General features: G+C 43.4%; 1 protein-coding gene across 3 annotated transcripts in view; it reads left to right on the top strand.

The window, feature by feature from the left end:
* Positions 1 to 13235, top strand: part of xirp2a (xin actin binding repeat containing 2a) — a 55423-nt gene extending 42188 nt beyond the window's left edge. For 2 of the 3 annotated variants that reach the window (XM_088991402.1, XM_088991418.1), the window contains exons 5-10: positions 805 to 891; positions 1046 to 1100; positions 1389 to 1492; positions 1738 to 10786; positions 12884 to 13017; positions 13097 to 13235. In XM_088991402.1, the coding sequence (XP_088847528.1) occupies positions 805 to 891; positions 1046 to 1100; positions 1389 to 1492; positions 1738 to 10786; positions 12884 to 12978 (9390 nt within the window). In that variant the 3' untranslated portion in view covers positions 12979 to 13017; positions 13097 to 13235. Of the gene's footprint in view, positions 1 to 804; positions 892 to 1045; positions 1101 to 1388; positions 1493 to 1737; positions 10831 to 12883; positions 13018 to 13096 lie in introns of those variants that run through there. The other variant, XM_088991411.1, reaches the window with a different exon arrangement.
* Positions 13236 to 14230: the final 995 nt, after the last annotated feature.

Below are 14230 nucleotides of genomic sequence, written 5' to 3'. Positions count from 1 at the left end.
AGAGCGTAAAAGACCTTGCTGAATGCTAAATTTTACAGTGAGGTGTGTGCGAGAAATGTCTGCGTCTGTTGCATGGACTCGATGTCCTCACGCTTCAACAGAAAGCACTTTCCAGTCAGATTCCCTTCAGAGATGTTAGATCGAGGATCTATGCTATGTTTTAAAGCTTGTCGAACATTCAAAAAGATGTAATGCTGACATAAGTGGTTTCAGGAATGGAAGCTGCTACTTTCGTGTTAAATGAAAAGGAGACGTACCCAAATGCTCTCCCACTTGCTCCACATGCCTTTCATTTGAAAGTATTGGCAAATGCATTTTCTGTACAATTCATATAGAAAATCATTGAGTGTAATTCAAACTCTGCTGTGCAGCATAAAAATATATCTGCAGACCATGAGTGGCTCAGAATTACAAAAATTATTCTCTGGTTATTTCCACAATTATGTGGTGATATGACTGAGGCTTATCTGAGTGAATTTTATCAAAATGAAAACATGAGCATAATACAACACAGTACAGTTGTTATCGTGTAGATTAGAGTGGTGGAGAACTGTGTTTGCATCCCAAGAGAAAATAAAAGACTGATCTGTTAGTATGGCAAACTTTAATTCAACCTCACTGCAAGCTACAAGCATAAGAAATACGGTAAGTGTAAACAAGTGTTACACAGCTATCATATCACTGCAAAAATCGGATTGTATGCTACATGCCACATATCTGTTACTGGATGTCTCGAGTGTATCAAATCAAATAAAGTGTCCAATGAGAGCAAGAGTGATTCAATGTATTTTTTTTTATTGGAAGGAGGTGTCCTCTTCCTCCGAGGTGACCATGAGAAGCAGTGTCAGACAAGCCGGCACCTCCACAAGCATCTTTCAAAATCAACAAGAGGTAGTTATGCTGCATGTCCCGCCCATAATCTCCTGGACTTTCTCCTCCATGACATGTCCTCAACAATACAACCATACTAAGCACTTCAGATGGCACGTATCAAAAACGTGTGACCACTATAGCCCATCTTAATGATTGGCCTTCTTTTTTTCAGGTGATCCACGATGAGAGAGTACACCATAACAATCACGGAAATAACAATGAAACAGGTACATTCTTCATGTGTTTTCTATATTTTATGTATGTCTCATATCCTCTATTGTAACAATAACATCTACTAGCGAATGATTGTCTGTTCAATGCATAGCAAAAAAATAATAAATCAAAGAGGCAATGTACGGATGTTTAAATATTAGAAAGAAGAAACAGAATAATTGCAGCACATGGTCCTAGAAATGTAGAAGTACCATTTTTTTTCTCAATTAAATAACTAATTTAATTTTCTATTCCACTGTGATGGGCATAATGAGGTAGCCATCTTTTTGTGTCTAATTCAGTTAAGATTGCCGGAGGAGAGGACCTACCAAAGGTTTCCACGCAGTCTTTGAAGCAGCAATATGAAAAAAACATAGATGAAGCCACACCAGACAGTGAAATAAAGGTAATGATGGAGTCTATCAAAATAGCCAGTAGTTTGATGACATATAAGTAGAGAACGAGCCCACGTAAAATCGTACTGTACGTTGTGAATTCCAGCCCAATCAAGAGCAAACTGAAAAGATACTTGACATGTTAACGTCCTATTGTGAATAGATTGTCAAATTGTTGAGGTAGCTGACATTTGAATTGACAATGTCACCTTACTTTAACCGTTCCTTTTGCCATGCCCACTTATGAATTTCTTAGGTTGATGTGGATTTTCACCAGTTTCATTGGATGCCAGTAAGTCAGTTGTCCAAAGCTTCTACGAAGACGAGCTACCAAAGCTCCTCCTCTATAAAAACCACTGCCTCATCTGCAGTGTCCTCAGCAACACATGGATCAACAGAATATTTTCCTCCTCCTCCTCCTCCCACAAATCTCCTGCAGATAAGACAAGAAATTCCCGAGAGCAGTGCCCAGCCTGACAGGCAGGCACCCCAATATAAAGGCAATGGTAACAAGGAGCAATACTTTAAACAAAAGAGCATGGCTGAACTAAAACGCCTCTACAAACATATTCACCCAGAGGTTCGAAAGAACCTGGAAGAAGACTATCTAAGTCATTTTACCGAGTCAGACCAGACTCAAGAAATGGTTGGGGATGTCCAACAGACATGCTTTATGTTTGAAAATGAGGGCTCAAGTGGGAGTACAAGTCCTGATCGAGAATCTTTGGAGTGGGATGAAATCCTCAGGGGAGAAGTAGAATCTCGCCGTTGGATGTTTGAAAACAAGCCTTTGGACGCAATAAAGGACGACACCCCGGATGAGAATGATGTTCAAAATATCGCACAGCAGGAAATCATTGCTGGTAAGGATGTGAGATACACAGCGTGGATGTTTGAGACTCAGCCCATAGATGCTCTGGGGAGTGAAACACTAGATTCTTCGGAGCAAGTAAAAAAGGTAACTGATCTTGCAAGAGGTGATGTCCGCACTGCTACTTGGCTTTTTGAGACCCAGCCGCTGGACTATCTGAACAAGATCTATCAAGAAGATGAACAAGACTCTGTTAACACAAAAGACATCACCGGAGGAGATGTGAAAACTGCGAGATATCTCTTTGAGACACAGCACCTAGATTCACTCGGCAAAACAGAAACCATTGAGGAGAGCCATTTTTTGAGCCTGAAGTCTGAGCTGGAGGAGGTGAAAGGGGATGTGAAGACAACCACTCGCATGTTTGAGACTCTGCCCATGTGTGTCATTCGAGGGGATTCGGGTGAGATGCTGGAGATCACAACCATTCGCAGGGAAGAGACTGAGAAAGGTGACGTAAAAACATCACGCTGGATGTTTGAAACCCAACCCCTTGACACTATCAACAGAGACTTGGCTAATGCTAAGCTTATATGTGGTATTTCCATGGAGGACAATATTCAAGGTGGGGTCAACAAAGGTAGATGGCTTTTTGAGACAAAGACTTTGGATACCATCCAGGATGACGAATGGCAATCTGCTCGGAATAAAAAAGAAGAAATCATTGGAGCTGATGTAAAGAAACACTGCCTGGTTTTTGAGACTCAGCCTATGGATACTCTGAAAGATAATGCCAATGCTCGAGTTTTGCAATCTGAGGAGATTGTTGGAGGTGATGTGAAATCAGCAAAGCATCTGTTTGAGACAGTGCCAATGGAAAATCTCAAGGAACTAACCGATGTGGGCAAACTTCAAAAAATGGCAGCAAGTGAAGAAGAAAAAGGCGACGTGAGGCATCAAAAATGGGTTTTCGAGAGCCAACCTTTGGCGAATATAAGAGAAGAGAAGAAAGAAATGATGAGAACTGTGAACATTGAAGCTCTGGATAAAGGTGATGTGACAAACTGCAAGGAGAAGTTTGAACATATGGATTTAAGTAAATGTGAAGACAAACAGAAAATTCAAGTTGAGGGTGTTACCAGTGGGTCAGTGGAGTCCAACAGAGTTCTTTTCGAATCCACACCCATGTATGCGATGCAAGACAGCTCTGGCCATTACCATGAGGTGAAGACTGTAAGGCGAGAGGAGATTGTCAAGGGAGACGTGCATAGTTGTAGATGGATGTTTGAAACACGACCTATTGATGAGTTTGATGAAAGCCTCAAAAACTTTCAGATCATAAAAGGCATATCAAAACAGGAAATTGCATCAGGGGATGTTAAGACAGCGAAGTGGCTGTTTGAAACGCAGCAACTTGATGCCATCAAACATGTCGATAGCGAAGAAAAGGAGACAAAAGAAGAGACTGAAATTGAAAGAGGGGATGTTAAGACTTGCAGATGGCTGTTTGAAACACAACCAATGGATCACCTTTATGAGAAGGTTGCCCATAGCGAGGCAAATGTCCAGGAAGTGCAGAGAGGTGATGTCAAAACATGCACTTGGCTCTTTGAAACCCAGAGTCTCGACAACATACGTGACCATACAGAATCTGAGACCATTTTGAAAACCTGCACTGTAAAACAAGAAGACATCCAAGGAAAAGACGTGCGGCTGGCCCGCTTTCTTTTTGAGACTGAGAATCTTGAAAACCTAACTGGTGAGGACAATGGTTCCTTCAGAAGGGTCACAGAAATTGACATCCAGTCAGGTGACGTTTCTAGGATGAAGTACATTTTTGAGAATCGCTCATCAGATATAATGAGCTCGACCTCTGAGGAGACAATGCAGCTGTTAAAGATGCAGCAGGCTGAGGACATCCGGAAGGGCAATGTCGTCAACTGCACCTGGATGTTTGAGAACCACCCTATCGATACAATCCATGATGAATCCAAAGAGGACAGAGACATTCAAACAGTCACCGATGTTCAAGGTGGTGATGTTAACAAAGGCCGTTTCATATTTGAGACGTTCTCCCTGGATCAAATCAAGGACGAGTCCAGTGAGGCTGATATTTCAAAACTCACAAGTATATATAGACATGATTTGGAGAAGGGGGATGTCAAAAACTACACCATGATGTTCGAGACCCAACCTCTGTACGCTATCCGTGACAAAGAAGGCCAATACCATGAAGTCACTACGGTCACCAAAGAAGAGATCATGAGAGGAGATGTGGTAGGTGCTCGTTGGTTGTTTGAAACCAAACCGCTCGATTCGATTAGAGACTCAGAGGAGGTATATGTTATTAAAGCTGTTACTGAAGAGGGCATCAACAAAGGAGATGTTAGCTCTGCCAGGTGGAGGTTTGAAACACAACCATTAGATGAAATTACAGAGGAAATAAAAGTGATTTCCAAAACAGTTGAAGACATCCAGGGCGGTGATGTGAGGACAAACAAGCAGCGATTTGAGACAGATCAGATGTCTCAAAAATACATCCGAACGGTCAGTGTGAGTGAAATCCAAAAGGGGGATGTCAGATCGGCCACGTGGATGTTTGAAACCCACGCGATTGATGAAATTGGTGGTGAAGGAGCAGAGTATGATGGTATGGAGAAAGTGACAAAGGAGGAGGTGATGAAAGGGGATGTAAAACAGTCTGTGTGGCTCTTTGAGAAGCAGCCGCTCGACAGCATCAAAAAAACGGATGGCTCGGAGCTTGTGACTGAAAGGGAAGAAATCCCACAGGGTGACGTTAAGACAACTACGTGGCTCTTTGAAACAACGCCTTTCCATGAATTCAATGAGAAGAATGTAGAAAAAAGAGACATTGTGGGGAAAAGCGTTAAAGAGACACTTGAGGAACTTTACTCTCAGAAAATGGTTGACTCACAAGGCATTCTTATTGAGGCCGATGAAATTGGCGATGTCCGCATGGCAAAGTATAAACTGATGAACCAGGAGACCCCTGAAATCCAAAGAGAAGAGATTATCCGCGGGGACCTGAACAGCATAATGTTGAACCTCCTGAATCGCAGCGAGACCATCGAGAGGGGAATAACGATTGACAGTGAAGAGCGGGGGAATATCAACACCACTGTAGAGCAACTGTTCAGCCGGGAGAAAAGCAGCACTATTGAGAAAGAGGAAATCCTCCGTGGGGATGTTCAGGAAGCCATAAACAATTTGCTTAAGAATGAGAGTTCTTCCAAACGTGGCATTCTGATTCAAGAGGATGAAAAGGGAGACGTGAGGATGACCATATATTCATTGTTGAATAAAAAGGAGAGGACAAGTCTGGAGAAAGAAGACATCATCCAAGGGAACGTCAGCAAAACTCTTCACCGCCTCCTCTCCAACTCGGGGGCAGAAGACACTAAAAAGATAAGGGTCGGTGACATAGAAAGGGGTAATGTCAGCTTTTACACGACATGCATAGAGTCTGGTGCCATGGACTACTTGAAACAGCTTCAGTACGAAACAGGTGAAACCATGCAAGCAGAAGAAAAGGAGTGCATTATTGGTGGGGATATTGAGGAAACCAAACTCTTGCTGAGGAAGAATCAGCAGCAGATTGGCCGCACAGTAAAAAAAGATGATATAGTTCCTGGAGATGTATGCAGCATTGTTCAAGTCTTCATGACACAGCCCACCGTAACTTACAGAAACCTGGAGAAGCAGGACATTGTGAAAGGTGACCTGAGCGCAGCCTTCGATTCACTGAGTCAAGCCATCAATCAAAAAGTGGCGATAGAGAAAGAAGAGGTGGTGAAAGGAGACATACCCACGACTCTGAGATCTTTGGAGAAGGCTCAACATCAACTCAAAGAGACGGAAAAACAAGAAATAATCCCAGGAGACATTCAAGGTGCTCTTCAGTCACTCGAGAAGTCGGCTACTCCAAAGATTGAGGCCACCGTTGAAGATTTAGTGCCGGGCGATATCAAAGGAACCCTGAAGTCCCTGGAAGAGGCCAAACGTGCGGTCAGGGAAGTTGAAAGAGAGGAGATTGTCAAAGGAGACATCCACATTGCCATGCAACATTTAAATGAGGCTTCCAGTGAGAAAAAGACATATCAACATCAAGTGAGTGAACAAGGGGATGTAAAAGGAACCATTCAGCTCCTCCTTGAGCCAATCAGCCCAAGAAGGCAACGCCGGGGGAGCATGGAAGGACAGGAAACAACATTTGTGGAAAAAGAGGAAGTAGTGAAAGGGGATGTTCAAGGGGCCATAAAATGCCTCATGCAGAAAAAACAGTATTCAAAGCCAAAGCGCACGCATTCAAAAGCAAAGATTCCACAGAAAACGACACTAACTGTAAATCAAGTGGCACGTGAGCGCTTACTTGAAGAAAATCTGAAAAATATTACCCGTGGTTCAGGTACTGCTGTGAAGAACCTCTCTCAACACCCTGAGTCGCAAAAGGACAGTGACAGCAAGCAGGTGAAAACTCAGGTAATTACCAACGAGGCCTCTGTGACTTCATCCAAAACAGAAAATCCATCTGGGGCCTTTCAACAAAAGAACATAAAAGAAGAAAAGCCCAAAGTGCTGCCCCCACAGAAAACACAATACCCGAAGCCCATCGTGATAAAGACTAAACAAACATCTAATTATGAGCAAGCAAAATCTAAAACAGCTGACATGAATACAATTAAAGAGCTGCACAACTCACTGAAGACAAATGTTTCAAACAAGCAAATAGATCAAACAAAGACAGTTCAACAGGTACAGACAAGAGTCGTGCAAGAAAGTGTCTCTCGTAAACAAAATGTCACAATAACTGAACAAACAGTTAAAAAGCAAACAGAGAATCAGGCTTTTGCACAAAAGATAGCCGTCAAAAACATGAAGAGTGACTATCATAATCTTGACATGGCGACGATGGGCTTGACCAAGAAGGCGAAGCCGGAAATTTACTTCCCTCCTCCTCCGTCATCTCCACCACCACCCTCTGAGTCTGAGCTTTCGTTACCTCCACCACCATCTCCAGTGCTGGAAAGCCCTGCGTTCTGCATATCCCGAGCCACCACTGCAACGCAGGAAAGTGACCTTCCACCACCACCGCCACCGCCTCCGGTAGAAAGTGGAAAATCAGAACCAGAGTTTTTTCTGCCTCCTCCTCCTACCTCTTTCTCTGGACAAGATTTCCTTCCTCCCCCACCTTCACAAGAAGAACTTAAAGCAATGCCTCTGCCTCCTGCTATAAATCCAGGGAAGCCTAGAGGTAAACCTTTGTTTAAAGTGCCGAAACAACTAGAAGCACAAAGGCCTCTGCCTGTTAAACCAAAATGGCAAAGACCTGTACAGAATCCATTGCAACGTCCCACTCAGCTTCACCTCCACCAAGAAAAAGCAACAACAGCGTCCAGCTGTGAGGTCAAAGTTCAGGAAAGTGCAATAGAAGAAAGCCAGCAGGAAGCAGACAAACATAGTCAAATGCACAAAAAAATGCCGAACCTCTCTTTGGATGAAGTGACACAAAATGCAGGCCCACAGCCACCGAAAAAAATATTTCCTCCCCCAATGAAGTTGCCTGTGCCACCTGAACCAGCTCCCGTCCTAACGCCGAGGCCATATGCCAGCAAATTTAAAACCCCCCTAATGCTTGCAGAAGAAAAATACCGTCAGCAGAGAATGGAAAATGAAGAAACGGGGTCATGTACATCCACAACTTCCACCTCCCCTTTGGTAAATATACAAGCCTCGGCCAATGTTGACAGTCTGCAGCATTCCACATTACATGGGACTGACAAAGTAGACACTACTGAATCTTCAAAAGCAAATTTACAGGTTCCTACAGAATCTTCAAAAGCAAATGTACACGTTTCCAAGGAAAAAACTTCAGTGCACCATGCAACCACCAAAAAAATGTCATCTCAGATTCCTCCGAGTAAGCCATTGATCTCTGTGGCAAATAAAAAAACAGCCCCAGGATATTCCAATAATTCTTTCGAAAAGGAGCAAATTCCAGGTACAATCTCCTCAGGAAATGTGCTTTCCTCAAAAGTCAACCTAACAAATGAAGCAGTGCCCGCATTGAAGTCACAACACATTTCTGTATCGCAGTCTGGACAAGAAACCTCAAATGTAGATGTGCAATCACGTGCTGTCGTCACCTCTTCAGTCACTGACCAGAAGCAGTTTTTTAAAGAGTCCAGAGTCAGTACATGCGATGGTCTATCCCGGCAGGCTACAGCCACGGTGAAGGCCGAAGATGTGAAAAATATCATAGAGGGGACAAGAAAAGAAGGGAAAATGCCCGTCCCTCAACCCCCCAAAATCTCGAAAGTAATGCCAAGTTTCAAGGTGAGAACCTTTAAAATCCCGGCTGAGAAAAAAGAGGAGAAAAGCGATTCGTCAGGACATATGGAACCAATAAAAAGTGAAATACAGCAGGCAAGCAATGTGTCACAGAAGAGTGAAAAAAAATTGCCCCAGGGAAGCAGCCATTTGACATCATCGATGGCAGAAGTCCAATCATCAGAGACCATGAATTCCATCGCTATTAAGAAAGAAATTTGCTCCAAGTCTGGGAAACCTGTAAAGGTAAAGGAAGCTAAAGAACCCCAGGCACCGGCAGTTACTGTTGTAATGCCCAAGAAGGCCAAGGTAACAAATGTCTCCCAGGTTCAGCAGTGCACGAGGACACAGCAGGTCCAAAGACAACAGGAAATTGTGACCGAGAGGGTGGTCCAGCATACCTCTCAGAGGCAGGAAGCTGCTCATATGCACCAAAAGAAAATAAAGCAAGAATCTGCAGACATAAGCAAATTACAGACACAGGGAAAATCAACCAGTGACACATCGGTAAAAATGACTCGTATGGACCAGACATGTTCAGAGGAAATGCCACAATCAGAGAAACGTCTCATCACGCAGAAGCTGCTCACTCAAATAAAAGAGTTTGAGAGCACACCAAGCAAGATCGAAGCCACCACTGTCAGCATGATTATAAGTGATATCCCTGACTGGCTGGCTGGCCCGGATGAGAGAAAGAACTTAAGTGAACTTGCTAAACAGTCAAACAAGAAAAAGTTGAAAGATATGGTGGCTTATTTGAAAAATATTATTCAAGTTAAGCATGCAAATCTGGAGGAAAATTTGACAGCTTTGCAAATGAAAACCCAAGAGTTCCCTCCCCCGCCACCCCCAGTGGCCCCAAAACCAGATCAGAAGGTCTTCAGCGGTGTCACTACGAAGTTATCCAAAATCAGTATCGGTTCGTCTAAAAGTGAAAAGAAGGATTCTGCTGAAGAAAAAAAATCACTGCACAAGAGAAAATTGCAACATGAGTTGGGTGAAGTGGCGGATCAGAGAGTCCACTCTCCTTTGGCAAGCATTCGCACGCCCTCCCCCACCTTCATTAGCATTGAATCGAGAAGGATAGAGTCGCCGCTTAGAGCCACGCCGTCACCTCCGCCTTACAAGTCTGTTGGGACTCCTCCCCCTCCTCCACGTAAGCAGTACACCACCACATCCAGCTTCCGGGCCACGCCATCTCCCACCATGAGTCGCTCTGAGAAGCTGATGAAAGTGAAAGAGGCTACCTCAAAGCTTTCTTCCAACCCCATTCCTCCAGAGGTGTTTGTGGATTGTGGAGAACAATCATCTCCGTGTCTCATACAGGCCACTCCCACAGTGAGAAATGACCAGGTATTGGTAAATGTGCCGGAACTCAGCGACCCCGTTATAACGGTCAAAGACAAAAAGTGTTTCTTTGAGGAGGCCCGGAAAGCAGAAGTAAACAAGGCATATCTTCGGAAGGATCCAATCGATATCCCCCAGCGCCTTGAAGCTGATACTGAGGAGAATGCTCAGGTTTTGACTGCAGACATCCTGAAAGAGGACCTCCCAAGAGTGGACATGACAAGTTTGGTGAATAAATTTGAGTCTTCAAAAGCAACGGTCTACTCCAGGAAAGAGCCAATCACGATTACAGAGAGGCTGAAAGGTGACACTGAGGATATAGAGGCGGACCCACACACCCCGCGAACAGAAGAGGTCTCGACATTCAACATTAAAGCCATAAAGAATGTGTTTGAAAGCGGCGAGCACAGTTCTCAAGCAGCCCGAGACCTACGAGAACAAATTGAAAGAAGAGAAGCAGACTTTTCCCATACTAAGCCAGTGGAGCAGTCTGAAATGTCCTCACTCACTGAGCGGTTCTGTAGCATTGATGACTTTGGGAACATGACGAGGAGCGAGGTGCATTCTGAGAGCTCTGGCAGCTCTATGACCCGTGGGAACCCTCCATCCTATGCTGACGTGGTAAGAGGCAGAATAGCTCCAGTTGCTGTGTCCTCTGATGCCTCCACCGAGGAGCTATTGAGAAACCTCCAGCAGTCTTGGACTGAAAGCCAAGGAAGCTTCCAGAATGTGGGCTTCAGCGTCACAGAGCAGAGAAGTTCACAGATTGTCACACATCAGCAAGAGACTGTTGTGATGGGTAATGCGAGCATTGCAGCATGAGGACACTAAACAGGCATGATGGTGTGTTTTGGTTTGTATTATTTTCAGTCGTGCAAAAAGAAACATTTGAGTGACCCTGCTCGATGATTTTTGTGATGTGAATTCTGTTGTTTTGAGGCATTTACAGGTGCGGTGATTCCAGCATTTTCACACCTCATACTCACACACACTATTTCTTAATTGGTCATGCCACTTAGTTGTGATTCTAGCAAATGCACTAACATCTGTCTCTCCATTGTTTCAACTGCGTTGTCCTCACAAGGAGACGACCCGAGCAGAAGGCAAAATACATAAGACAGAATTCAAATGACAGAAGACAAATGACCATTCACAATCACATCTCAGGATGATATGGAGTTTCCAATTGGCTGTTTTCATTGTCGCCGATGGGAAGCACGTGATGTGTTTTTATTTATGTTGGATTGGTAAGGAGGCCCACACTTTATCCATCTTTTAATGATTCCTATATCACATTGCAATTATCTGAACTTTATTAACATTCTTTGCCATATGTGATGCTTTGTGACATGCACTAGCAGTTACTGACGCACAGTGGATTTCTGCACCAATAGAAATGGAACACTGTCATTGTGCACTACATAGAAGGGCAAATACAGTACTTCAGAAGAAAAAAATACATTAAAGAACAGCCCCATGACTGACTGCTGGCCAAAAGCTCCTGGAACTATAAGGATTTCCAGGGTTTCCAAAAAGCGCAATCACCTGCGCATTTCATTTTCTTCTGAGCCTTACTGAAGGTTAATTGACAGAAAAAAAAACAACTGCGTCTGAAATACATGACGCACAGAGTAAAATATGTTTCTGCTGTGTTAAAGCCAGCACGACTCAGCTTAGCATAGATGCTGTGCCAATTTGGGAACTGAAACATACTGAACCCAGTCTATAGTTTGTTTGTAAACCAGGACAAATCAATTCTATTCAAAAGTACAATGTAACACACCGCAACTGTGCCACGTACAACATATCAATCAGTTAAGCATTATCTTCTAACGTGACAAATGTAAAAACATCTACTTTTTAAACAAGACACATTATGTATGAGATGCCGATTATTAGATGTACATTGGTTGCAGATCGCTACGGACTTCAGTTACAGAGTGTACCTGGCTTGTTCTGACCAAGAAAACAGAAGGTTGAAAATGCTCATGTCAACACTTTTCATACATTTCAATAGTCTGTGGGTTTGCCTATCGCACTTTACCATTTCAGCACACTCTAACTCACAGGTATCAAAGTCAAGGCCCGCGGGCCAAATCCGGCCCGCCACATCATTTTTTTCGGCCCGCGAAAGCAAATCAAACTTGTTAAATTCCATGATGATTGCTAAAATCTGAGCCAAAATTTCACATTTTTGGATGTCAACCACAATAAAAGTCATTATTCTTGACTTCAGATTTGAAAACGAGTTATTTATTAATTTGCTGTGTGCTCTATATGTAATATTTGAAGGGATTTAAACATTCTAATGGGTTCCCCAAATTCATAACGGCCCTCGAGAGGAAACCATAACTACAATGTGGCCCGCGGCAAAAAATGACTTTGACACCCCTGCTCTAACTGTTCGACTTTCCATTACTTTGAAAGTAACTTGACAACACCTATAAGTTGTCCACTGTAGTAACTGCTGTCCATTAAAAGGGTTAAAATAACACATCCAGGCTACAGTCGAAATCTGCACAGGTCCATCTGATCAATGTTTTTTTTGTTGGTAATTGTGGTTTGCAGTCATAGGAGAACTGTAAAGTATCACACTGAGAATTTTACGTTGTTCACCTGTCACAATGTAAGAAGACAGTTATATTACACCCTTGTATACTATGACCACAATGACCACTGCAGGATAATGATGGTTTTTCACTGAGAGCACTCATCGACATGAGGCTGTATGATTGCAAACATTTCTTACCACAATTTAACCACAGCAGTGTCAGTCGACTAGCATTCTTGGATTTTTGACAAGCACTTGAATCGCATGCCATTGCCACTTGTTGTGCTGCATGTTGTCGTTAATGTATGTTTCTGGATGTTAAATCGTCATTTCTTCTTTGTGCAGAGGACTCAAGTTCCAGATTCCGAACTGTGCAGGGTGTGTCAGAAGAGGGTGTATCCTATGGAAGCTCTGATTGCAGACAAGCAAAACTTCCATAAAAGCTGTTTTCGCTGCGACCACTGTAGAGGCAAACTAAGGTGAAATGACTCGATAGCGTAATGCAAATATTTTTATGGTGCCTCATTTCTGAAAGTTGAACTCCTCTTTCTTTCGTAGTCTTGGCAACTACGCATCTCTTCATGGACGAATGTATTGCACACCACATTACAAGCAACTCTTCAAATCTAAAGGAAATTATGACGAAGGATTTGGACAGAAACCACTTCAAGAACGCTGGAATAACAACCAAAAAGCACCGGTTGAAAAGACTGAAGTCAAATCATCCTTGCCCCAACAGAAACAGAAGAATTCCAAATATCCCACTGCTGAGAGCAAATTTATTTATCAGGAGGATTGTCGCACAAGCTCACCTGTGAGTGGAAACATTAAAAGCACAAGTAAGATATCTGTCGTGTGGCCTCCTCAGACTGATTCTCCCAAGAGGTCGTTCACGATTGAGGAAGAGCTGAGGTTGATTAAGCCGCTATGGCCTCCAGCAGAGGCTGCGGTACAAGAAAAAGAAGTTACTCTGCCGACAAAGCCTTCAGTGAAAATGGGTGGCATTCCCCCTGCTGAAGCACAAAATGAACACCAGGAGGATGTGCAAGGGAGCCTATGCTTAAACTCACATATGACCAAAAAAGAGGACACTGAATTCGAGGCTTTAAAATATCCTGATAGTGACTCACAGGAAGCAGTAGATCAGAGTATCAGCCAGGAAGTAAACAACGCTGCCTCAGATACTTTGCCTCTGTTCCACTCTGTTGTGGAGTCTGAAACCCTACAAGAAGAGACTGAAGATGAATTTGTGACAAATGTGATGGAGAAGCAAGAGCAGATGTTGGAGGAAGTGACAATAAGTGACAGACGTAGAGATGACACAACAGGTCAAGAAGTGGCTCCTGAGAAAAACCAGGAGGAGTTACGGGTGACCTGTTCAGAAGGAGAGGTCCCAAATTCAAACTTCAACAATAATAACAAGACTAGTATGTTGTTTGAGCATCCCGTCATGTTGCAAGGGTTGGCTGACGATGAGGGGAAGGGCTTTCAGTCCAACCTTTTAACAGACGCAAGTAGGACTGGAGATTTTTTCCGAGCTAACTGCACTGATGACACGAATTGGATGCCACATGAAGTGCTACAGCTGGCACAGAGGGATGATGCCTTTGTGACAGCTGGCGCTAAGGCCACAGAATCAGATCCAGATGTTTTTACTAATTTTCCAGAAGAGAAAGCCAATGGAACCTTACC

The sequence above is a fragment of the Hippocampus bargibanti genome, linkage group LG01, assembly GCF_051943395.1.
Source record: "Hippocampus bargibanti isolate YZ-2025 linkage group LG01, ASM5194339v1, whole genome shotgun sequence".
NCBI lineage: Eukaryota > Metazoa > Chordata > Actinopteri > Syngnathiformes > Syngnathidae > Hippocampus > Hippocampus bargibanti.
This window is presented reverse-complemented; position numbering and strand designations above follow the sequence as displayed.